This window comes from Meles meles, chromosome 18, assembly GCF_922984935.1.
Source record: "Meles meles chromosome 18, mMelMel3.1 paternal haplotype, whole genome shotgun sequence".
Classification (NCBI taxonomy): domain Eukaryota; kingdom Metazoa; phylum Chordata; class Mammalia; order Carnivora; family Mustelidae; genus Meles; species Meles meles.
Window position 1 is genome coordinate 43,400,487 of NC_060083.1, and position 26,006 is coordinate 43,426,492.

The 26,006-nt window shown below is 50.2% G+C and overlaps 1 protein-coding gene across 1 annotated transcript; it reads right to left on the minus strand.

Moving 5' to 3' along the window:
- Positions 1–6,801: 6,801 nt before the first annotated feature.
- Positions 6,802–14,930, minus strand: LOC123930049 (keratin-associated protein 9-2-like). The gene is made up of 3 exons (XM_045986258.1): positions 14,671–14,930; positions 10,820–11,037; positions 6,802–7,190 (listed from the first exon to the last, which is right to left on the minus strand). The coding sequence occupies exons 1-3, from the start codon at positions 14,928–14,930 to the stop codon at positions 6,802–6,804; spliced, it is 867 nt and encodes a 288-aa protein (XP_045842214.1).
- Between the last annotated feature and the right edge of the window lie 11,076 nt (positions 14,931–26,006).

A 26,006-nucleotide genomic window follows, 5' to 3' on the forward strand; every position in this document is an offset into this window, starting at 1 on the left:
CCCCCTCCCCCCCCCACCCCACCCCACCCCCCGTGCCTCACCGCCACCCACCCGCATATCCCAGTTCAATCAAAGAATCTCGGCTGCGGGATGTCCCGAGTTCATCTCTTCCGTCTGTGAAGGCAGAATCAAGCCCGGCGATAGAAACAGCAGCAGCACATCCAGACAAAGCAAGCAGCAGTCGCCGAAGTTTTGAGAGACAGCAGTCCCGAGTCACGCAGAAACGAGGGCTTTTCCAGGATGTGGGACTTGCCGTGATCTAAGTGGGCCAGTTCGGGGGATAACAGGATGACTTGGAGACTCTCGTCCTCACCTTGTTAGCCAGCCAAGCAAGTCACTCAGTGTCACTGGGTATACAGTTCTTGTTTTCTCTTCCTCCCTTCTTCCCTCCGTCCGTCTACCTCCCTCTCTCCCTGCCTCCCCCCTCCTCCTCTTTTCCTCCTTCTTCCTCCCGTGTCTTCCTCTTATACAAATGGTGCCTGTCCACCATCGTGAAGAAGGAAATACCGGCTCTGAGCGCAGAAGACCCTAGACTCTGGATGGCGCCTTCAATACGCCGGCCGTGGTTCTCGCTTCTTCCTGTGTTCGGGACAACTTCTACCCGGCAGATCCGCATCTCTAGGCCTACTGGCTGTTTTCATGGCACAGCAGAATGTCACGCTGCCAGTGCATGCCACGCTGAGGGAAATGCTCAACCAGTGCTTCTGGAGAGTCGGTTGGTAGAGATGCCAGCTCCCTTCTTGCTGAATTAAGGGAATCCCAAAGAGTGCATTGCATCCTTTCTGATCTCGCTCTCGGGTATCAGCTTCCCGTGCAAGCCGGGACCCTGGACTCACAGTGCCTCTTCCCTGCGTCGCTTTCCCGCACTCCAGCCAGTGGGATCTGCCCTCCCCAAAGAAGCTACGTGCCTGGTCGCTGTTCTTCAGTGTCGCGTCTGGGGGGTACCGTCCTCTGACGTGACTATCCGCATCTCAGTCTTGGTTTCCTGAGCCCTGCAGTGGGAACCTTGAGGCCCAAGTTGGAAAGTACTTCAAGAATTCAAGAAAACGTACGTGAAGCATTTGGCCGGTACTTAGCAAGGAGGGAGCAAGCCGGGTCCTGTCCGTTTCTCAGCACAGCTCCCAATCCCGCAAGCCCTAAGAACCAGCCAGAGGCAAGTGTGGTGTTGGCAGTCTGTTCAGAGCCTCCTGGATAGCTGGTCTGCAGGGCTGGTGGGTGCCCCGGACAGAAGCCTTCCTAGCTCCTCAGAGGTCCCTCCGCTGCTCCCGGGAAGTGACCCGGGGCCTTCATCTGCCCTCCCCGTCAGAGCCTGGAGGCAGCCTCACGTCCCTGAGCGCCGAGGCAGCACCAGGCATCAGTGTGGGACCAGAGGCGCCTGCCTTGCCCCTGTGGGGACTCCGGTGAAGGCCCCCGGGCTCTTTTCTCTTTCTTCTTCCTCACATGGGTCTCATTATCATCACCACCCGTCCCCAGAAGAGGCCCGTCGGTTTCCCTCCAGCGCTTCACAGTTGCTTCCCCCGAAGCCGGAGGCTGTTTGCTTCCCTTCCGTGCTTCCGAGGTCACGGATGACTCCAAGTCAACACACACGCCCAGCGCAGGGGCTCTCGGTCCGTGACGTCACCCGTCCTTCCTCTTCTCGGTGCCCTGTAGATCCCGACGCCGTATCGCCCGCCAGTAGGGGAGCATGACGTGTTTGGCACAAAACTGTACACCCCCAGAGGTCCCGAGGACCAGGAGGCCCAACCCGAATGGGCCTTCCACGACCCCGGAAGGTGTGCGTGTGCAGACGCGGCCCACGGGCGCAAGGCCTCCACAGGCTCCCCTGTCTCTGAGCAGGAGGAGTGCATGTTGGGCAGGATGGCGCCGACTTCGGCGCAAGGGTCCCCGTGTCCCCAAGAGCTCTAAAGGGCAAGGCCGCTGCCCTCACACTGGGCCGGAGGTCCGTGCGTGGTGGGACTCGGCTGTCTACCACTTTGTCCCAGAGATCACCCGCATCTACAGGACAAGAGGACGTCTGCGGGCCGCGAAGACACTCGGACCAGCATCTTGCTGGTGCCCTGGCCCAGGCTGTTGCCTGACTCGCCTGCTCGTGGGTATGTGAGCGCCCTTGAGCAAGGGCAGGAGACGCGGCCTGGCGTCTGAGTGCTTCCCTGCCAGCTCTGGGACATAACGTCCCTAGATTCCCTCATCCTCAAATGGAGATAGGAATTTGTGGGGGCAGGCTAGGAGTCTCCAAAAGGATCATTAATGTATGTGGCCTGTGACCTGTACAGAAACCGTTAGGTCGCGCATGCCGGACGAGGACACGGAGAGCATACGGTATGCAGATCGGTACTGGGTTTATTAAGACACTCATGTGAGAGTCCCTGTGTCTAGGGAGACGTGCAGAAGGATCCTGACAGGAAGAAATCCGCATACGAGGACCACGAATGCGCTGAGAAGGAAACCCTCCTTGCGCAGACAGTAAAGGTGGCAGAAGAATACATTTCGATCAGGTGAGGGGGTTTATTTCTCCAGGGGCGTCAGGCGGGATGACGGTCTTGACTGCGGAGTCAAGGCCGAGATCTTGACTCCACGTCTGCTTGCATGAAGCAGGCAGGGGACTCCCATGACCCGAGGAGGAAGAGAATCAGGGGAAGGGGTCCACACTTCGTCAAGCCGATTCCCCAGGTTTTGAACAGGCAGAAATGAGGAGCAGAAATCTTGGGGACTGCGTGCTGGCTTTCAGCAACGTTTGGCAGTGTCCGTTTCCCCGATGGCCCATCAGTGCTGTGTGCGTTGTGTGTTGTGGGTTCGTGGTGAGGCCGTTGTCAGTGGGAAGTCTGGCAGCAGCTGGACACGCCGCAAGGGGGGCCGCGGCCGGCCTGGGTGTGTGGTGGTCCTCCAGCAGGCGTTATGGCAGCGGTTTGGCTGGCAAGCAGGCTAGCAGCAGCTGGATCCACAGCCCTGGGCGAGGCATCCAGGCAAGCAGCAACAGGTGGGCTGGTAGCAGGTCCTCGTGCAGTACACAGGGGTACAGCAGGCTGGCTGACAGCAGCTGGAGCCACAGCAAGTTTGTCCACAGCCGCTGGACCCACAGCAGCTGGGCTGACAGCAGCTGGACACACAGCAGCTGGGCCGGCAGCAGGTGGTCCGGCAGCAGGTGGTCTGGCAGCAAGTTGGGCGGCAGCAGCAAGGCTGGCAGCAGCAGGACCCACAGCCGCTGGACCCGCAGCCGCCTTGTCCACAGCCGCCGCCGCACCCGCAGCAGCTGGGCCGGCAGCAGGTGGTCCTGCAGCAGGTGGTCCTGCAGCACGTAGGCTGGCAGCAAGGGGAGCAGCACGACTCGGTCATGGTGTCACAGGTGGAGGGGGAGCTTCTCTTCAGAGGTGAGTTTCTCAGGTTCTTTTGTCTCGTCCTCTTGTGGGCATTTTATGCACTGGGTCCCCAAATCTGGACCAATGGGCATGGCTTCCTTGCCGTTGTTGACATTGTTTTCCTGATGATGCGGGAATGGAAGAAGAGGAAGTTTGTTTTCCCTCCTGTTACGAATCTGTAGCAAATAAGTGCTTAATGTGTTTCTTAATTGAGAATACCTCGTGGACACATTTCAGATGAAAACAAGGTGGTCACATCGCCATCTGCATTCCTGCTCTATGAATTTCATCGTGTGTTATCAGTCCCACTGGCCTGGGAGGAGGTTGGCGAGTCAGTTTAGCGGTGCTTCCCCAGCGCTGGTCCCTGGGTTACATGTAGACTGGCAACATGCCTCGTGAGGAACTGGCAATATGCCTAGCGATGAACCGAAATCATGCCTGAGCCCAACTCGGTTTCCCCACAAATCCTGATTCCAGGCTCCCACAGGCATCTGTGTCTTGGAGCGCCCCGCCCTCCCCCCCTCCCCCCCCCACCCCCCCACCCCCCCCCCCCCCCGTGCCTCACCGCCACCCACCCGCATATCCCAGTTCAATCAAAGAATCTCGGCTGCGGGATGTCCGAGTTCATCTCTTCCGTCTGTGAAGGCAGAATCAAGCCCGGCGATAGAAACAGCAGCAGCACATCCAGACAAAGCAAGCAGCAGTCGCCGAAGTTTTGAGAGACAGCAGTCCCGAGTCACGCAGAAACGAGGGCTTTTCCAGGATGTGGGACTTGCCGTGATCTAAGTGGGCCAGTTCGGGGGATAACAGGATGACTTGGAGACTCTCGTCCTCACCTTGTTAGCCAGCCAAGCAAGTCACTCAGTGTCACTGGGTATACAGTTCTTGTTTTCTCTTCCTCCCTTCTTCCCTCCGTCCGTCTACCTCCCTCTCTCCCTGCCTCCCCCCTCCTCCTCTTTTCCTCCTTCTTCCTCCCGTGTCTTCCTCTTATACAAATGGTGCCTGTCCACCATCGTGAAGAAGGAAATACCGGCTCTGAGCGCAGAAGACCCTAGACTCTGGATGGCGCCTTCAATACGCCGGCCGTGGTTCTCGCTTCTTCCTGTGTTCGGGACAACTTCTACCCGGCAGATCCGCATCTCTAGGCCTACTGGCTGTTTTCATGGCACAGCAGAATGTCACGCTGCCAGTGCATGCCACGCTGAGGGAAATGCTCAACCAGTGCTTCTGGAGAGTCGGTTGGTAGAGATGCCAGCTCCCTTCTTGCTGAATTAAGGGAATCCCAAAGAGTGCATTGCATCCTTTCTGATCTCGCTCTCGGGTATCAGCTTCCCGTGCAAGCCGGGACCCTGGACTCACAGTGCCTCTTCCCTGCGTCGCTTTCCCGCACTCCAGCCAGTGGGATCTGCCCTCCCCAAAGAAGCTACGTGCCTGGTCGCTGTTCTTCAGTGTCGCGTCTGGGGGGTACCGTCCTCTGACGTGACTATCCGCATCTCAGTCTTGGTTTCCTGAGCCCTGCAGTGGGAACCTTGAGGCCCAAGTTGGAAAGTACTTCAAGAATTCAAGAAAACGTACGTGAAGCATTTGGCCGGTACTTAGCAAGGAGGGAGCAAGCCGGGTCCTGTCCGTTTCTCAGCACAGCTCCCAATCCCGCAAGCCCTAAGAACCAGCCAGAGGCAAGTGTGGTGTTGGCAGTCTGTTCAGAGCCTCCTGGATAGCTGGTCTGCAGGGCTGGTGGGTGCCCCGGACAGAAGCCTTCCTAGCTCCTCAGAGGTCCCTCCGCTGCTCCCGGGAAGTGACCCGGGGCCTTCATCTGCCCTCCCCGTCAGAGCCTGGAGGCAGCCTCACGTCCCTGAGCGCCGAGGCAGCACCAGGCATCAGTGTGGGACCAGAGGCGCCTGCCTTGCCCCTGTGGGGACTCCGGTGAAGGCCCCCGGGCTCTTTTCTCTTTCTTCTTCCTCACATGGGTCTCATTATCATCACCACCCGTCCCCAGAAGAGGCCCGTCGGTTTCCCTCCAGCGCTTCACAGTTGCTTCCCCCGAAGCCGGAGGCTGTTTGCTTCCCTTCCGTGCTTCCGAGGTCACGGATGACTCCAAGTCAACACACACGCCCAGCGCAGGGGCTCTCGGTCCGTGACGTCACCCGTCCTTCCTCTTCTCGGTGCCCTGTAGATCCCGACGCCGTATCGCCCGCCAGTAGGGGAGCATGACGTGTTTGGCACAAAACTGTACACCCCCAGAGGTCCCGAGGACCAGGAGGCCCAACCCGAATGGGCCTTCCACGACCCCGGAAGGTGTGCGTGTGCAGACGCGGCCCACGGGCGCAAGGCCTCCACAGGCTCCCCTGTCTCTGAGCAGGAGGAGTGCATGTTGGGCAGGATGGCGCCGACTTCGGCGCAAGGGTCCCCGTGTCCCCAAGAGCTCTAAAGGGCAAGGCCGCTGCCCTCACACTGGGCCGGAGGTCCGTGCGTGGTGGGACTCGGCTGTCTACCACTTTGTCCCAGAGATCACCCGCATCTACAGGACAAGAGGACGTCTGCGGGCCGCGAAGACACTCGGACCAGCATCTTGCTGGTGCCCTGGCCCAGGCTGTTGCCTGACTCGCCTGCTCGTGGGTATGTGAGCGCCCTTGAGCAAGGGCAGGAGACGCGGCCTGGCGTCTGAGTGCTTCCCTGCCAGCTCTGGGACATAACGTCCCTAGATTCCCTCATCCTCAAATGGAGATAGGAATTTGTGGGGGCAGGCTAGGAGTCTCCAAAAGGATCATTAATGTATGTGGCCTGTGACCTGTACAGAAACCGTTAGGTCGCGCATGCCGGACGAGGACACGGAGAGCATACGGTATGCAGATCGGTACTGGGTTTATTAAGACACTCATGTGAGAGTCCCTGTGTCTAGGGAGACGTGCAGAAGGATCCTGACAGGAAGAAATCCGCATACGAGGACCACGAATGCGCTGAGAAGGAAACCCTCCTTGCGCAGACAGTAAAGGTGGCAGAAGAATACATTTCGATCAGGTGAGGGGGTTTATTTCTCCAGGGGCGTCAGGCGGGATGACGGTCTTGACTGCGGAGTCAAGGCCGAGATCTTGACTCCACGTCTGCTTGCATGAAGCAGGCAGGGGACTCCCATGACCCGAGGAGGAAGAGAATCAGGGGAAGGGGTCCACACTTCGTCAAGCCGATTCCCCAGGTTTTGAACAGGCAGAAATGAGGAGCAGAAATCTTGGGGACTGCGTGCTGGCTTTCAGCAACGTTTGGCAGTGTCCGTTTCCCCGATGGCCCATCAGTGCTGTGTGCGTTGTGTGTTGTGGGTTCGTGGTGAGGCCGTTGTCAGTGGGAAGTCTGGCAGCAGCTGGACACGCCGCAAGGGGGGCCGCGGCCGGCCTGGGTGTGTGGTGGTCCTCCAGCAGGCGTTATGGCAGCGGTTTGGCTGGCAAGCAGGCTAGCAGCAGCTGGATCCACAGCCCTGGGCGAGGCATCCAGGCAAGCAGCAACAGGTGGGCTGGTAGCAGGTCCTCGTGCAGTACACAGGGGTACAGCAGGCTGGCTGACAGCAGCTGGAGCCACAGCAAGTTTGTCCACAGCCGCTGGACCCACAGCAGCTGGGCTGACAGCAGCTGGACACACAGCAGCTGGGCCGGCAGCAGGTGGTCCGGCAGCAGGTGGTCTGGCAGCAAGTTGGGCGGCAGCAGCAAGGCTGGCAGCAGCAGGACCCACAGCCGCTGGACCCGCAGCCGCCTTGTCCACAGCCGCCGCCGCACCCGCAGCAGCTGGGCCGGCAGCAGGTGGTCCTGCAGCAGGTGGTCCTGCAGCACGTAGGCTGGCAGCAAGGGGAGCAGCACGACTCGGTCATGGTGTCACAGGTGGAGGGGGAGCTTCTCTTCAGAGGTGAGTTTCTCAGGTTCTTTTGTCTCGTCCTCTTGTGGGCATTTTATGCACTGGGTCCCCAAATCTGGACCAATGGGCATGGCTTCCTTGCCGTTGTTGACATTGTTTTCCTGATGATGCGGGAATGGAAGAAGAGGAAGTTTGTTTTCCCTCCTGTTACGAATCTGTAGCAAATAAGTGCTTAATGTGTTTCTTAATTGAGAATACCTCGTGGACACATTTCAGATGAAAACAAGGTGGTCACATCGCCATCTGCATTCCTGCTCTATGAATTTCATCGTGTGTTATCAGTCCCACTGGCCTGGGAGGAGGTTGGCGAGTCAGTTTAGCGGTGCTTCCCCAGCGCTGGTCCCTGGGTTACATGTAGACTGGCAACATGCCTCGTGAGGAACTGGCAATATGCCTAGCGATGAACCGAAATCATGCCTGAGCCCAACTCGGTTTCCCCACAAATCCTGATTCCAGGCTCCCACAGGCATCTGTGTCTTGGAGCACCCCGCCCTCCCCCCCTCCCCCCCCCACCCCACCCCACCCCCCGTGCCTCACCGCCACCCACCCGCATATCCCAGTTCAATCAAAGAATCTCGGCTGCGGGATGTCCGAGTTCATCTCTTCCGTCTGTGAAGGCAGAATCAAGCCCGGCGATAGAAACAGCAGCAGCACATCCAGACAAAGCAAGCAGCAGTCGCCGAACTTTTGAGAGACAGCAGTCCCGAGTCACGCAGAAACGAGGGCTTTTCCAGGATGTGGGACTTGCCGTGATCTAAGTGGGCCAGTTCGGGGGATAACAGGATGACTTGGAGACTCTCGTCCTCACCTTGTTAGCCAGCCAAGCAAGTCACTCAGTGTCACTGGGTATACAGTTCTTGTTTTCTCTTCCTCCCTTCTTCCCTCCGTCCGTCTACCTCCCTCTCTCCCTGCCTCCCCCCTCCTCCTCTTTTCCTCCTTCTTCCTCCCGTGTCTTCCTCTTATACAAATGGTGCCTGTCCACCATCGTGAAGAAGGAAATACCGGCTCTGAGCGCAGAAGACCCTAGACTCTGGATGGCGCCTTCAATACGCCGGCCGTGGTTCTCGCTTCTTCCTGTGTTCGGGACAACTTCTACCCGGCAGATCCGCATCTCTAGGCCTACTGGCTGTTTTCATGGCACAGCAGAATGTCACGCTGCCAGTGCATGCCACGCTGAGGGAAATGCTCAACCAGTGCTTCTGGAGAGTCGGTTGGTAGAGATGCCAGCTCCCTTCTTGCTGAATTAAGGGAATCCCAAAGAGTGCATTGCATCCTTTCTGATCTCGCTCTCGGGTATCAGCTTCCCGTGCAAGCCGGGACCCTGGACTCACAGTGCCTCTTCCCTGCGTCGCTTTCCCGCACTCCAGCCAGTGGGATCTGCCCTCCCCAAAGAAGCTACGTGCCTGGTCGCTGTTCTTCAGTGTCGCGTCTGGGGGGTACCGTCCTCTGACGTGACTATCCGCATCTCAGTCTTGGTTTCCTGAGCCCTGCAGTGGGAACCTTGAGGCCCAAGTTGGAAAGTACTTCAAGAATTCAAGAAAACGTACGTGAAGCATTTGGCCGGTACTTAGCAAGGAGGGAGCAAGCCGGGTCCTGTCCGTTTCTCAGCACAGCTCCCAATCCCGCAAGCCCTAAGAACCAGCCAGAGGCAAGTGTGGTGTTGGCAGTCTGTTCAGAGCCTCCTGGATAGCTGGTCTGCAGGGCTGGTGGGTGCCCCGGACAGAAGCCTTCCTAGCTCCTCAGAGGTCCCTCCGCTGCTCCCGGGAAGTGACCCGGGGCCTTCATCTGCCCTCCCCGTCAGAGCCTGGAGGCAGCCTCACGTCCCTGAGCGCCGAGGCAGCACCAGGCATCAGTGTGGGACCAGAGGCGCCTGCCTTGCCCCTGTGGGGACTCCGGTGAAGGCCCCCGGGCTCTTTTCTCTTTCTTCTTCCTCACATGGGTCTCATTATCATCACCACCCGTCCCCAGAAGAGGCCCGTCGGTTTCCCTCCAGCGCTTCACAGTTGCTTCCCCCGAAGCCGGAGGCTGTTTGCTTCCCTTCCGTGCTTCCGAGGTCACGGATGACTCCAAGTCAACACACACGCCCAGCGCAGGGGCTCTCGGTCCGTGACGTCACCCGTCCTTCCTCTTCTCGGTGCCCTGTAGATCCCGACGCCGTATCGCCCGCCAGTAGGGGAGCATGACGTGTTTGGCACAAAACTGTACACCCCCAGAGGTCCCGAGGACCAGGAGGCCCAACCCGAATGGGCCTTCCACGACCCCGGAAGGTGTGCGTGTGCAGACGCGGCCCACGGGCGCAAGGCCTCCACAGGCTCCCCTGTCTCTGAGCAGGAGGAGTGCATGTTGGGCAGGATGGCGCCGACTTCGGCGCAAGGGTCCCCGTGTCCCCAAGAGCTCTAAAGGGCAAGGCCGCTGCCCTCACACTGGGCCGGAGGTCCGTGCGTGGTGGGACTCGGCTGTCTACCACTTTGTCCCAGAGATCACCCGCATCTACAGGACAAGAGGACGTCTGCGGGCCGCGAAGACACTCGGACCAGCATCTTGCTGGTGCCCTGGCCCAGGCTGTTGCCTGACTCGCCTGCTCGTGGGTATGTGAGCGCCCTTGAGCAAGGGCAGGAGACGCGGCCTGGCGTCTGAGTGCTTCCCTGCCAGCTCTGGGACATAACGTCCCTAGATTCCCTCATCCTCAAATGGAGATAGGAATTTGTGGGGGCAGGCTAGGAGTCTCCAAAAGGATCATTAATGTATGTGGCCTGTGACCTGTACAGAAACCGTTAGGTCGCGCATGCCGGACGAGGACACGGAGAGCATACGGTATGCAGATCGGTACTGGGTTTATTAAGACACTCATGTGAGAGTCCCTGTGTCTAGGGAGACGTGCAGAAGGATCCTGACAGGAAGAAATCCGCATACGAGGACCACGAATGCGCTGAGAAGGAAACCCTCCTTGCGCAGACAGTAAAGGTGGCAGAAGAATACATTTCGATCAGGTGAGGGGGTTTATTTCTCCAGGGGCGTCAGGCGGGATGACGGTCTTGACTGCGGAGTCAAGGCCGAGATCTTGACTCCACGTCTGCTTGCATGAAGCAGGCAGGGGACTCCCATGACCCGAGGAGGAAGAGAATCAGGGGAAGGGGTCCACACTTCGTCAAGCCGATTCCCCAGGTTTTGAACAGGCAGAAATGAGGAGCAGAAATCTTGGGGACTGCGTGCTGGCTTTCAGCAACGTTTGGCAGTGTCCGTTTCCCCGATGGCCCATCAGTGCTGTGTGCGTTGTGTGTTGTGGGTTCGTGGTGAGGCCGTTGTCAGTGGGAAGTCTGGCAGCAGCTGGACACGCCGCAAGGGGGGCCGCGGCCGGCCTGGGTGTGTGGTGGTCCTCCAGCAGGCGTTATGGCAGCGGTTTGGCTGGCAAGCAGGCTAGCAGCAGCTGGATCCACAGCCCTGGGCGAGGCATCCAGGCAAGCAGCAACAGGTGGGCTGGTAGCAGGTCCTCGTGCAGTACACAGGGGTACAGCAGGCTGGCTGACAGCAGCTGGAGCCACAGCAAGTTTGTCCACAGCCGCTGGACCCACAGCAGCTGGGCTGACAGCAGCTGGACACACAGCAGCTGGGCCGGCAGCAGGTGGTCCGGCAGCAGGTGGTCTGGCAGCAAGTTGGGCGGCAGCAGCAAGGCTGGCAGCAGCAGGACCCACAGCCGCTGGACCCGCAGCCGCCTTGTCCACAGCCGCCGCCGCACCCGCAGCAGCTGGGCCGGCAGCAGGTGGTCCTGCAGCAGGTGGTCCTGCAGCACGTAGGCTGGCAGCAAGGGGAGCAGCACGACTCGGTCATGGTGTCACAGGTGGAGGGGGAGCTTCTCTTCAGAGGTGAGTTTCTCAGGTTCTTTTGTCTCGTCCTCTTGTGGGCATTTTATGCACTGGGTCCCCAAATCTGGACCAATGGGCATGGCTTCCTTGCCGTTGTTGACATTGTTTTCCTGATGATGCGGGAATGGAAGAAGAGGAAGTTTGTTTTCCCTCCTGTTACGAATCTGTAGCAAATAAGTGCTTAATGTGTTTCTTAATTGAGAATACCTCGTGGACACATTTCAGATGAAAACAAGGTGGTCACATCGCCATCTGCATTCCTGCTCTATGAATTTCATCGTGTGTTATCAGTCCCACTGGCCTGGGAGGAGGTTGGCGAGTCAGTTTAGCGGTGCTTCCCCAGCGCTGGTCCCTGGGTTACATGTAGACTGGCAACATGCCTCGTGAGGAACTGGCAATATGCCTAGCGATGAACCGAAATCATGCCTGAGCCCAACTCGGTTTCCCCACAAATCCTGATTCCAGGCTCCCACAGGCATCTGTGTCTTGGAGCGCCCCGCCCTCCCCCCTCCCCCCCCACCCCACCCACCCGCATATCCCAGTTCAATCAAAGAATCTCGGCTGCGGGATGTCCCGAGTTCATCTCTTCCGTCTGTGAAGGCAGAATCAAGCCCGGCGATAGAAACAGCAGCAGCACATCCAGACAAAGCAAGCAGCAGTCGCCGAACTTTTGAGAGACAGCAGTCCCGAGTCACGCAGAAACGAGGGCTTTTCCAGGATGTGGGACTTGCCGTGATCTAAGTGGGCCAGTTCGGGGGATAACAGGATGACTTGGAGACTCTCGTCCTCACCTTGTTAGCCAGCCAAGCAAGTCACTCAGTGTCACTGGGTATACAGTTCTTGTTTTCTCTTCCTCCCTTCTTCCCTCCGTCCGTCTACCTCCCTCTCTCCCTGCCTCCCCCCTCCTCCTCTTTTCCTCCTTCTTCCTCCCGTGTCTTCCTCTTATACAAATGGTGCCTGTCCACCATCGTGAAGAAGGAAATACCGGCTCTGAGCGCAGAAGACCCTAGACTCTGGATGGCGCCTTCAATACGCCGGCCGTGGTTCTCGCTTCTTCCTGTGTTCGGGACAACTTCTACCCGGCAGATCCGCATCTCTAGGCCTACTGGCTGTTTTCATGGCACAGCAGAATGTCACGCTGCCAGTGCATGCCACGCTGAGGGAAATGCTCAACCAGTGCTTCTGGAGAGTCGGTTGGTAGAGATGCCAGCTCCCTTCTTGCTGAATTAAGGGAATCCCAAAGAGTGCATTGCATCCTTTCTGATCTCGCTCTCGGGTATCAGCTTCCCGTGCAAGCCGGGACCCTGGACTCACAGTGCCTCTTCCCTGCGTCGCTTTCCCGCACTCCAGCCAGTGGGATCTGCCCTCCCCAAAGAAGCTACGTGCCTGGTCGCTGTTCTTCAGTGTCGCGTCTGGGGGGTACCGTCCTCTGACGTGACTATCCGCATCTCAGTCTTGGTTTCCTGAGCCCTGCAGTGGGAACCTTGAGGCCCAAGTTGAAAAGTACTTCAAGAATTCAAGAAAACGTACGTGAAGCATTTGGCCGGTACTTAGCAAGGAGGGAGCAAGCCGGGTCCTGTCCGTTTCTCAGCACAGCTCCCAATCCCGCAAGCCCTAAGAACCAGCCAGAGGCAAGTGTGGTGTTGGCAGTCTGTTCAGAGCCTCCTGGATAGCTGGTCTGCAGGGCTGGTGGGTGCCCCGGACAGAAGCCTTCCTAGCTCCTCAGAGGTCCCTCCGCTGCTCCCGGGAAGTGACCCGGGGCCTTCATCTGCCCTCCCCGTCAGAGCCTGGAGGCAGCCTCACGTCCCTGAGCGCCGAGGCAGCACCAGGCATCAGTGTGGGACCAGAGGCGCCTGCCTTGCCCCTGTGGGGACTCCGGTGAAGGCCCCCGGGCTCTTTTCTCTTTCTTCTTCCTCACATGGGTCTCATTATCATCACCACCCGTCCCCAGAAGAGGCCCGTCGGTTTCCCTCCAGCGCTTCACAGTTGCTTCCCCCGAAGCCGGAGGCTGTTTGCTTCCCTTCCGTGCTTCCGAGGTCACGGATGACTCCAAGTCAACACACACGCCCAGCGCAGGGGCTCTCGGTCCGTGACGTCACCCGTCCTTCCTCTTCTCGGTGCCCTGTAGATCCCGACGCCGTATCGCCCGCCAGTAGGGGAGCATGACGTGTTTGGCACAAAACTGTACACCCCCAGAGGTCCCGAGGACCAGGAGGCCCAACCCGAATGGGCCTTCCACGACCCCGGAAGGTGTGCGTGTGCAGACGCGGCCCACGGGCGCAAGGCCTCCACAGGCTCCCCTGTCTCTGAGCAGGAGGAGTGCATGTTGGGCAGGATGGCGCCGACTTCGGCGCAAGGGTCCTCGTGTCCCCAAGAGCTCTAAAGGGCAAGGCCGCTGCCCTCACACTGGGCCGGAGGTCCGTGCGTGGTGGGACTCGGCTGTCTACCACTTTGTCCCAGAGATCACCCGCATCTACAGGACAAGAGGACGTCTGCGGGCCGCGAAGACACTCGGACCAGCATCTTGCTGGTGCCCTGGCCCAGGCTGTTGCCTGACTCGCCTGCTCGTGGGTATGTGAGCGCCCTTGAGCAAGGGCAGGAGACGCGGCCTGGCGTCTGAGTGCTTCCCTGCCAGCTCTGGGACATAACGTCCCTAGATTCCCTCATCCTCAAATGGAGATAGGAATTTGTGGGGGCAGGCTAGGAGTCTCCAAAAGGATCATTAATGTATGTGGCCTGTGACCTGTACAGAAACCGTTAGGTCGCGCATGCCGGACGAGGACACGGAGAGCATACGGTATGCAGATCGGTACTGGGTTTATTAAGACACTCATGTGAGAGTCCCTGTGTCTAGGGAGACGTGCAGAAGGATCCTGACAGGAAGAAATCCGCATACGAGGACCACGAATGCGCTGAGAAGGAAACCCTCCTTGCGCAGACAGTAAAGGTGGCAGAAGAATACATTTCGATCAGGTGAGGGGGTTTATTTCTCCAGGGGCGTCAGGCGGGATGACGGTCTTGACTGCGGAGTCAAGGCCGAGATCTTGACTCCACGTCTGCTTGCATGAAGCAGGCAGGGGACTCCCATGACCCGAGGAGGAAGAGAATCAGGGGAAGGGGTCCACACTTCGTCAAGCCGATTCCCCAGGTTTTGAACAGGCAGAAATGAGGAGCAGAAATCTTGGGGACTGCGTGCTGGCTTTCAGCAACGTTTGGCAGTGTCCGTTTCCCCGATGGCCCATCAGTGCTGTGTGCGTTGTGTGTTGTGGGTTCGTGGTGAGGCCGTTGTCAGTGGGAAGTCTGGCAGCAGCTGGACACGCCGCAAGGGGGGCCGCGGCCGGCCTGGGTGTGTGGTGGTCCTCCAGCAGGCGTTATGGCAGCGGTTTGGCTGGCAAGCAGGCTAGCAGCAGCTGGATCCACAGCCCTGGGCGAGGCATCCAGGCAAGCAGCAACAGGTGGGCTGGTAGCAGGTCCTCGTGCAGTACACAGGGGTACAGCAGGCTGGCTGACAGCAGCTGGAGCCACAGCAAGTTTGTCCACAGCCGCTGGACCCACAGCAGCTGGGCTGACAGCAGCTGGACACACAGCAGCTGGGCCGGCAGCAGGTGGTCCGGCAGCAGGTGGTCTGGCAGCAAGTTGGGCGGCAGCAGCAAGGCTGGCAGCAGCAGGACCCACAGCCGCTGGACCCGCAGCCGCCTTGTCCACAGCCGCCGCCGCACCCGCAGCAGCTGGGCCGGCAGCAGGTGGTCCTGCAGCAGGTGGTCCTGCAGCACGTAGGCTGGCAGCAAGGGGAGCAGCACGACTCGGTCATGGTGTCACAGGTGGAGGGGGAGCTTCTCTTCAGAGGTGAGTTTCTCAGGTTCTTTTGTCTCATCCTCTTGTGGGCATTTTATGCACTGGGTCCCCAAATCTGGACCAATGGGCATGGCTTCCTTGCCGTTGTTGACATTGTTTTCCTGATGATGCGGGAATGGAAGAAGAGGAAGTTTGTTTTCCCTCCTGTTACGAATCTGTAACAAATAAGTGCTTAATGTGTTTCTTAATTGAGAATGCCTCGTGGAAACATCAAATGTGATTTTTTCATATCGGTGGATTTTTCCTGCTTCAAAATTTTGTTATTATGTAATGTAGTTCCTCCTCACCTTGGTTGTGTTCGAGGGTTAGAGTTGTGTTACCTCACTTGCTTTTTTACTCTGACACTGGTATATTGGGGACTTCCCTACGGTTACAGTGTCATGGTGTTATTTTTAGAGGAATAGTTGAATCCATGGCTGAATTGAATTCTATTTCCTTATGAAGCCTGGTTTCAGTGTCTCACTGGCATCTTCTTCTCTTAGCACCATATCCCACCTGTGTTTCTGCGTTCTGTGTCAGACCCTTGGATTGTGAATGTCTGGTATCATCTCTTCCATATGGCAGTGCCATATCTGTCAATGTTTAGAAGCCCAGAAGTATATAGGTACTAAGCAGTAATCAGTATTATGTTTCTTTTGTGAAGAGTAATCTTAATTTATCCTGAAATAAGTGTTTTCTCTTGCTATGTATCTTTTTTGATAATAGTGTTATAGTTGGCAAACCAGGATGATTTGGTGACTTTAGACCTAACCTTGTTAATCAGCAGAGTATGTGACATCATGTCATTGATAACACATTTATAGTTTAATATTTGTTTTGTTTTGTATTTCTTTTTATTTCCTTCCATTTAACATGGGAATTGGATAGTTAAGGTGATATCTGATTTATGTTTTGGAACTAACATTTCAAAATATTTTTAGGTTTATCACTCATTTGAAAAGTGTGCCAATTATTTCAAACTTGATCGCTTATTACAAAATGAGTGCATCCATGTTAATATAACCAGATAAGGAATAGAAGTAAAATTCACTATTTCCAAAGGTTCCTGATCACTCTGTTGATTTGTAACCTGTAGGTTAATTTGGCTTTTTAAAGCCCTCATATAAATGAAAGAATATAGAATTGGTTCTATTTATGCAATTATTGAGAGATCACTAGTAGAAATATTTGTTGTTTATTCATTGTCATTGCTGTTTAATTCTCTCCCTGAATGAGTAGGACACAGTTTATTTCTTGGCACTCCTCTTGATAAATATGTAGGTGTTTTGAAGCTTGAGACCTTTAAAATAGTGCTTTTATGAATGTTGTTTTACAGGTTGTTTAGTAAACACACATTAAGAGTTTGGACGTACGTCTAGGTGTAGATTGCTTGCAAAATTGCTTGGTGAAAATATTTATCTCATTTCTATCTCACATTCAGGTCAACCCTTGGAATATTCTGGAAATTTTTCTTATTTCCCTCCCATTGTGGATGGGACAAGTTGAAGACAGGTCCTTTCTCTAAGAGACCGCAATTGTCATAATTTCAACTTTTACCACAAAACACATTGAATCAATTATACTTATTTTCAATAGAGATTAGTTTCTTCTCCCTTTCTTCTTCCTGTGATGATCTGGTATTTTGTCTGTTTTGTTTAATTCTGTGTCCCTGACTCAACATATACTTTACTTCAAACTTAGAAATTATAAGCCTACTTTTTAAAAAAATTTTTTTAATTTAAATTCAATTAGCCAAGGTATAGTACACCATTAGTTTTTGATACAATATTCAGTGATTCATTAATGGAGATATCACCCAGTGCTCATCATATCACATGCCCTCTTTAATGCTCGTCACCCAGTTCCCCCATCCCCCACCTCCCTTTCCCCATCCCTCAGTTTGTTTCCAGAGTCAAAAGAGTCTTATATGGTTAATCTCCCTCTCTGATTTCTTCCCATTCAGTTTTATGCTAAGTGAAATAAGCCTACAAGTTTTCATTCTTCCTCCCAAAGTTGAGAAAGGGTAACAATATGTGAAAACAACAGTTATCAATATGTGGTTGACCATAAAATTCCCGGCCCCTCCCCCACCCTCTGGTCTTTTTGGTGCCATTATCGGTAAGCAAGTACCAAGGTTTATCTCACTAGATAGGGAGTCTTCTAGCAATGTAATGTTTTGCAATGGCCTACAAAACATGAACTTACGGTTCTAGAACTGCCCTGGTAGACTACTGAGAATAGAGTCAGAAGGTTCAGAGAAATGTACATGGTAGAATGAATTTCTTTTTTGTCACAGAGCCTGCAAACTGATCATATTCCCTGAGAGGTCCTAAAGAACATTACTCACAAAAGCAGTAAAGCATGTACATCACTAAAAAGGACAATGGTGGTAGTCCTCTGTGGCCAGGGTTGATGGTAAATTATGATAGAGAACTGGGAAATGGGGGATCAAAGGAAAACAGAGTCAAGGTAGATATAATTACCAAAATAGGAAGAAATGTCAACCAGGGGCCTTCACTCACAAGATCTGACCAATAGACTATAGCTTCCTTAAGGCTGAGGTAATTGTGCATCCAACAAATTTATTACTGTGGCACTGCCATAAACATTGGAAAAGGTTCAAGAACAGTGAATCAGAGGCTGATGTCAGCCACTTAAATAGAAAATTATAACCTCCCATTCAGTTTCCTTACCTGAGTAATTTCTCAAACCTAGAACCCTTCAAATAAGGGAGAGGTTTAGTCTCCTTGAGAAATATCCTGCAACAATGAAGTGTGTGTGTGTGCGTGTGTAGCATATTTTCCACAGAGGATTTTCAGTCATATGCCAGAGTAACTGTACACTAGGGAAAGGTGAAAACCCAGGTATTTCTAAAGGTTTTGTATGTGGAGCTTATGCTGACAGATGCCAGGAGTCCTTCTATTAGAGTGTATGCCTATAGAGGCCAAGTAGTAAATGGAGTCGTGGTTCATGTCCCTCTCATGTGTGTCTAATTGGCATTAAGGTCTACTTTATACTCATTTCTGGCTACTTATGTAAGTAGTGAGTGGTAGAGTCCTTCCATTGTGTGTCAGTTGGGTCCTCTGGGAATCAGACACTGAAACAGTATTAAGAATGTAAGATGTTTACTGGGAAGTAATGCCAATGAAAGGTTTTTAAAAGGGGGAAAGGACAGGGGTATTTAGCAGCAAAAAACTACAGATTGTGATGTAGGTGTGACATTACCCCCCCCCAAAAAAAAAGTTTGAAATAAGCAGCATTAGGCAAGGAAGATATAAGCCTGCCATGCAGGTCTGACAAAACATTGGTCCACCCAATGGAGATATTCAGAGCAAAGATAGCCATTAATAAGTTCCCATGTTGGAAGAAAATGCTAGGCCCTAGTACATTCATGGTGTGCAATTATGAGCCTGAGGTTTACATGAGGAACATGACCTTAGCTCTAAAGCTGATGCAGATCCTAAAGTTGCTAACAGTTGGCACTCTTTGCAGTGGAAGTGCATCTCCAGACATGTGAGGTGAGAGCCGTAATAGAAACAAAGGTCAAATAAGAGCCCCTAAAAATTCCTCTCCTCCTGACCAATGTATTAACCAGAAGCAATAGCCATCCATGGAGAACAGCAGAGTTTAGTGCTCTTTCAAAGACTGAAAGAATGCAGAGATGGTGGTTTCCAGCACAACTTTATTTGATTGCCAGGCTGGACTGTGCAAAAATCTAGTGGATCATGGTATGTAATTATGAAATATCTTAAGCTTAAATCAATTGATAAACCTGTTAGCAGTTATTTTTTGCTACATTTTTGTACCTTCTGAGTTTAAAGGCTATGGAAATAAGCAATACCCCCAGTGAGCATAACCATGAGCCATTTTGTAAAAAAAAGTGGCCTATTCTGTCCTAAAGCAACAGATTACACATTCTTTCAAGTACACATGCAGAATTCTCCAAAATAGATCACATACTGGGTCACAAGTCAAGTCTCAATCAGTACCAAAAGATTGGGTTTATTCCCTGCATATTTTCAGACTACATTGTTTTGAAACTTGAACTCAATCACAGGAGGAAATTTGGAAGGAACTCAAATAATTGGAAGTTAAAGAGCATCCTACTAAAAAATGAACGGGTCAACCAGGAAATTAAAGAAGAACTTAAAATTAATGGAAGCGAATGAAAATGAAAACACAGCACGTATTGCATGGAGCACTGGGTGTGGTGCAAAAACAATGAATACTGTTACGCTTTAAAGAAATAAAAAAAAAGAAAAAAGAAAATGAAAACACAACAGTGCTGAACCTAAGAGGGAGTCCTAAGAGGGAAGTATATATCAATATAGGCCTTTCTCAAGAAATAAAACAAGTCTTAAATATACAAGATAACCTTACACCTAAAGGAACTGGAAAAAGAACAGAAAAAAAAGCCCAAACTTTGCATAAGAAGATAAGTAAATAAGATTAGACAAGAAATGAATGAAATGGAAAATAAAAGAACAGCAGAGCAGACCAACGAAAGTAGGAGCTGATTCTTTGAAAGAATAAGATCGATAAACTCCTAGCCAGACTTATCAAAAAGAAAAGGACCAAATTAATAAAATCACAAATGAAAGAGGAAAGATCACAACCAACATCCAAGAAATGCAATTATAAGAACATATTCTGAGCAACTATATGCCGACAAATTAGACAATCTGGAAAAAAATGCATGCATTCCTAGAGACATATAAACGACCAAAACTGAAACAGGAAAAAATAGAAAACTTGACCAGACCCATAACCAGCAAGAAAATTCAAGCAGTAATCAAAAACTTCCCAACAAACAGAGCTTTTTCCCTAAGGTCAGGAAGCAGGGATGTCTACTCTCACCACTGCACTTTAACATAGTACTAGAAGTCCTAGCCTCAGCAATCAGACATCAAAAAGAAGTAAAAGGCATTCCAATTGGCAAAGAAATGGTCAAACACCTACTCTTCTCAGATGACATGATACTTTATGTGGAAAACCCAAAGACTCCTCCCCAAAATTGTTAGAACTCATACAGGAATTCAGCAACATGGCAGGATATAAAATCAATGCACAGAAATCAGTTGCATTTCTATACACAAACAACGAGACAGAAAAAAGAGAAATTTAAAAATAAATTCCATTTACAATTGCACCAAAAAACACAAGATACCTAAGAATAAACCTAACCAGAGAGGTAAAGGATCTATACTCTGAAAACTGTAGAACACTTATGAAAGAAATTAAGGAAGACACAAAGATATGGGGAAAATATTCCATGCTCATAGACTGGGAGAACAAATATAGTTAAAATGTTCATGATACCCAGAGCAATCTACACATTCATTGTAGTCCCTGTCAAAATACCATCAACATTTTCACAGGGCTAGAACAAGTAATCCTAAAAACCAGAAAAGACCCAAATAGCCAAGGAATGTTGAAATAGAAAACCAAAGTTGGTCACAATTCTAGACTTCAAGCTCTATTACAAAGCTGTAATCATCAAGATCTAGTCATCATGATATAATGTAATTGTCATGATCTAATGTTAAAACTGTCACCTGGTCATTTTGGATTTCTCATGTCAGTAGACCAACAGATAGAGAAAAGTGTTGCTGTTTGGTGATGGATAATTATCAGGGAGAGGTAGAGTGCAAAGAGAAAGGTATCTGGAACTCAAGAGATTTTACTGAAATATCTATATGGTTCTTTTTATCCTGTATCAGTAATCAGACATCTAGACCCATTAGGCAGGATTATCTGGGTTACTCCATTGGGCTATTATCCAAAACAATAGAAGCATTGGCTAAGGTAAAGCAAATATAGGACTGGTAGAATAAGATGGGGAATATGACTACTAGTTGCACACTAATACAGTGGCAGTAACTGCAGCTTGTTCAGTTAGACTTCCTGTTATACATCCCCTTATTTTCCTCCTTCCCTTTCTCCCTCTCTTATTTCCTTCCTTCCATCCATCTATCCATCCATCCGTCAATCCATCCATCCTATGATTTCTTCTTCTTCTCTGTAGTTCTCTTCTTTTTCTCCTTCCTCTTCCTTATTTTCCTTATTTATCTCTTTCTAGAAATTGTGGATTTTCCACCACCTTGAAGGAACAGAGATTGGTCTGAGAGGAACAAAGGGTAGATTATAGATGAGTATTCAATACCTTACTTCTATGGACTGAATATTTGTGTCCTTTCAAATTCATGTGCTGAAGCCTTAATCCCCAATCAGATGACATTTAGAGGTAAGATCTTTGAGAAATATTTATATTTGGATGAGGGTATGAGGATGATGCCCCCATAATAGGATTGCTACTCTCGTAATAAGAGACAGAGACCAAAGCTCGCTCACTCTCTGCTATTTGAAGATACAGCCATAAAGCTGCCATCCCCAAACCGGAAGAAGGTCCAAGGAGACATTTAATCTGCCAATCACCTTAATCTTTGACTTTCCACCTTCCAGAACTGTGACATATAAATTTTGTTATGTGAGCCACCCAGTCTATGGAAGTACATTATAGCACCCCAAACTGACTGACACAACCATTCACATATCTTTGATCTCAGTGTGCTCAGGCCAACTTCATACCACATGCACATCTCTGTGTCCAAGGGTTCTCTTCATGAAACAGCAGAAAGTCATTTAGTCTGTGCATGCCATGCTGAGAAAAACACACAACCAATGATTCTGGAGAGTTTTCTATAAAGATTCCAGTTTCATTTCGTCAAGTAGGATAATTCTGAAGTGTGTATTTTACACCATTTCTGATCATTTTCTTTGAGGTTTAAGCTTCACTTGCAGACAGTAATACTAGATTCATATACACCCTTATCCATCCCATTTCTTCAATTTCCTGCCTGTGTGCTATGCACATCCTAAACAATGTCCACTTGATTCTTTTTCTCAGGATATTTTCTCTTAGGAAACAAACTGACTTTAATTGCCTCTTTTGGCCTAATTTCTTCTTTTCTAAAATGGGAATTTTATACTTCCTTGAAAATTTCTTGAGAATTAAAGTTTATGCAATGAAGCATTTGGTAAATACCTAGCAAGTAGGAAACAACCCGGCCATGGCCATTCATCATCTTGGCATGTATCTTGGCATGCAAACACCCAGCTCTTAAGGACCAGCAAGAGGCATGTTTGGTCTCGGCAGTCTGTCTCCCAAATAGCTCATCTTCCATGTTGGCATGTACCCCAGATAGGAGCCTTCCTAGCTCCTCAGAGGTCCCTCCACTGCTCCTGGGAGATGACTAAGTGTACTTTTCCTCTCAGAGACTTAATCCTGCCTCATATTCCTGAGTGACAAGGCAGCATCATTAACTAGTTTGGGACCAGAAGATCCATCTTACCTATCATGACTCCTATGAATACCCATGTTCTTTTCTTTCTTCTCCCTCACATTCTTCTCACTCCCCTGGAACATGCTCTTGATTTATCTCAAATCCTTTATAATTTCCTCAGAAAATACAGGAGGTTGTTTAGTTTCTTGAATGGTTCATAGGCCACATGTTACCCAAAGTCGTACATGCACATTGCACAGTCTCTGAGTCTTCAACTTTGTTTGAACTTAAATTTTTTAATAGTATTTTGGTCAGGATAACGAATTTCCATAACTTTAGGGGAATACAATATATGATCCAGTTTTTATTTCAGGGAACTATTTATTTTCTTACTATGTTGAGATATGTTTAATAGATGGAGGCTATTCAGAATTGGATTTGCACAATACAGAGATAGTTTAGATGAGGGTCTGTTTTGTGAGGTCAAAGTGGGTGCTAACAGTATTTCATGGGGATGAATTTCATGTGTGGCTGAACAAGTGGAAACAGGAAAGTGTACCTGCTTTCTTGAGAGCTCCAAAATGCAGTCCCACCTGCCCTCACATGTATCTGATCTGCTGCTTGCTGAGTTCTAAGAAACTGATTTTTGAATAGATGTTATCTGCATATATGAGGGATTATTTCTTCCATTTTAAAGGATAAATACATTTGCACAGCTTAGTAGTGCTCAGTACTATATATCATTGTTACGTTGTTGGCATGTAAATGTAGTTGCCTTGAGCAAGAAGAAATTATCAGTCCTAGATCCGAGTCTTCCATTATTAGCTACATGAAATTACACAGTGAAATATTCTCACGTGAAAATGTGGAATATAATTCATGACAGGCTGTTCTGTACCTCACGTTGGATGATGTGTATGGTACCCAATATGTATATAAGCTCCTATATCAGGAATATCATACAATAAAAGACAATATGAGGTGAATTATGATATAGATTTTACTCAGGACACAACTCAAATGATCATAAAAAGATGAAAGCAGGAGAAAGAGCCATAAGCATACTAAAAAACAAAATATGATTATAAAATATTAATCAATTGCAGGAACCCATGAAAAAGTTTTGAAGACTTGTTTTCCTAAGTTACTTAGAGGGAGCAGGTGATCCTGATTTCAGAAGCCAAGACCATAACTTGGTATCAAGAATTTATGAAACTGGCAGGAGGGCACATATTGTAAGCACTGGGTGTTATACACAAATAATGAATCATGGAACACTACATTAAAAACTGACAATGTACTATATGGTGACTAACATAATATAATAAAAAAAGAAAGAAAGTACCAGAGTAAAAAAGAAAAAGAATTTATGAAACTGGCACATGATCCACATACATAGGAGGAAGAGAATTGGAGGATGCTCTGCACAGCATCAAGCTGATTCACAGGCTTATAAAAAGACATGAGAAAAGTTTTGATGGTTGCATGCTGACTTTCAGCAAAATCAAGCAAGGAAATTTGCCCTCCAAATGGCAAGTCGGTTAGCAGGAAGGTGTTTTGTGCAGATGGTGTTTCTTTGGTGAGGGGATGAATAGCAGGAAGGCAAGCAGCAGCTGGATCCACAGCCCTTGGCTAGGCATCCAGGCAGGCAGCAACAGGTGGGGTGGCAGCAGGTCCTCCTGCAATACACAGGGGTACAGCAAACTGACTGGCAGCGGGGTGTGCAACAACTGGGGCAGCAGCAAGGCTAGCAGCAATCAGACCCACAGCACGTTTATCCAAAGCCACTGGACCCACAGCAGCTGGGCTGGCAGCAGCTGGACACACAGTATGTGGGCTGGCAACAAGTGGTCCTATAGCAGGTAGTTTGATAGCAAGTTGGGTGGCAGCAAGGCTGGCAGCAGCTGGACCCACAGTAGCTGGACCCAGTGCAGGTCCGCCCACAGCCGCTAGACCCATAGCAGCTGGGCTGGCTGCAGCTAGACCCACATCAGCTGGACTGGCAGCAGATGTCCCTGCAGTAGATAGTCTGGCAGCAAGGGGAGCAGTACAAGTTGGTGATGGTGTCAGGTGTCTAGGGTGGGCCCCTGTTCAGAGGTAAGTTTCTCAGATTCTGATGTGTCTTTCTGTTCTGGGTCTTTTATGCACTTAACTCCCCAAAGTTTGGACTAATGGGCGGGACCTTCTTGGTTTTGTTTATGCATTTTTAATTTTTTTTTTGTAGTAACTAGAGAATCGTCAATGAGGAAGTTGTTCCCTTAGTATTTTGAGGCTTTTTTAATGTACTGTTTGATCATTTTTAAAATTGAGAATACTAGATAAGAAGTTTTTCCAGAAATGGGAAAGTCAGGAATCATCACCAGCTACGTTTCTGGTTATTTGACATCATCTAATCGTGTGGTGTTTTCTGCTGGCTTGGCAAAGGTCAGAACAATTGTCCCTGGTCTGCCATTCCCTTGAGCATAATTAGTTAGGGAAGTGCCTTTTTTTCTCTTCTGATCTTTGTTATTTCCTTCCTTATCATAACTTTGGGCTTTTCTTGTTCATTTTTCAAGTTCCTTGAGGTGAAAAATTAGCTGTTTATTTGAGATTTTTCTTATTTCCTGAGGTAGACATTTATCACTATTAAGTTTCCTCTAACACTGCTTTTGCTATATCATATAACTTCTGGTATGTTCTATTTCCATTTCAATTTGTCTCAATGTATTTTCCCCCCTTTGGAATCCTTTTTTGGTTGTCCATTACATGTTGTTTAATTTCCACATATTTGTGAATTTTTGCAGTTTTTTTTCCTAATTGATTTATAGTTTCATACTATTATGGTCACAAAAGATGCTAGATATGACTTTAACTTGTGAATTTATTGAGACTTGTTTTGTGGCCTAACCTGTGATCTATCCTGGAAAGTGTAACAGGTGCCTAGGAGAAGAATGTGTATTCTATTGCTTTTGAATGGAATGTTTGGTGTATGTCTCTATTGTAACATATTATTTAAAGCTCATATTTCTGTACTGATTTTTCTCTCTGGATGATTTATCCATTGGTGACAGTAGAGTATTGAAGATCCTTACTATTATTTTATTGTTATATATTGCTCCCTTTAGATATTTATTAATCACGTTATATATTTAGGTGTTCCTACAACATATTCTCACAGAGAAATAACATGAAGTCTACCTTATGGGGTTTCCTAAATAAATAAATAAATATTTCTCAAAAGACTTGTACAACAGAAGGGGGAAAGATAGAGAAGTAGGGGACCCTATTTCAACCAGTCCCCTGAATTGAGCTGGATACCCATCAGACCACTCTGAAAATGGTGATTCCCACCACGGAATCAGTCTGAAATGTAAGAAGACATATTCGGATCTCTACAAACAAGAATATCTCTGGACATTTGTTTTGAAGTATGAAGTGGGAAGCTGTGAATCTGTGGGCAGATATTGGAAGATAAATGGAAGGGGAAGGGATCCTCTGGGATTCTGAGCTGACAGATTGCAAAGCCTCCTGCACTGGGGACCTGCCTCAGACTTGCAGACTGGTAGCAGTGGAGTAAGGACTTGAGGGCAGCCCAGTGGATTGAAACCTGGAGCTGCGTGGCCACATGTGCAAACTGGGGGCAGCTGATTGGTTTTTGTTTTTTTTTTACCTTTTTAAAAGATTTTATGGATTTTTTTAAGAGAGCGAGTAAGAGAGAGCATGAGAGGGTAGAAGGTCAGAGGGAGAAGCAGACTCCCTGTGGACTTGGGAACCCGTTGCTGGACTTGATC

Bases quoted from the DNA above. Each gene is read 5' to 3' on its own strand.
- LOC123930049 (XM_045986258.1), bottom strand. From the start codon at position 14,930: ATGACCGAGTCGTGCTGCTCCCCTTGCTGCCAGCCTACGTGCTGCAGG. The intron at 11,038-14,670 runs GTCCAGCGGCTG...TACGTGCTGCAG, and splicing joins TGTCAGCCCAGCTGCTGTGG to GACCACCTGCTGCAGGACCA. The intron at 7,191-10,819 runs GCGGCTGTGGAC...CGTGCTGCTCCC, and splicing joins GCCCAGCTGCTGTGGGTCCA to CTTGCTGCCAGCCTACGTGC.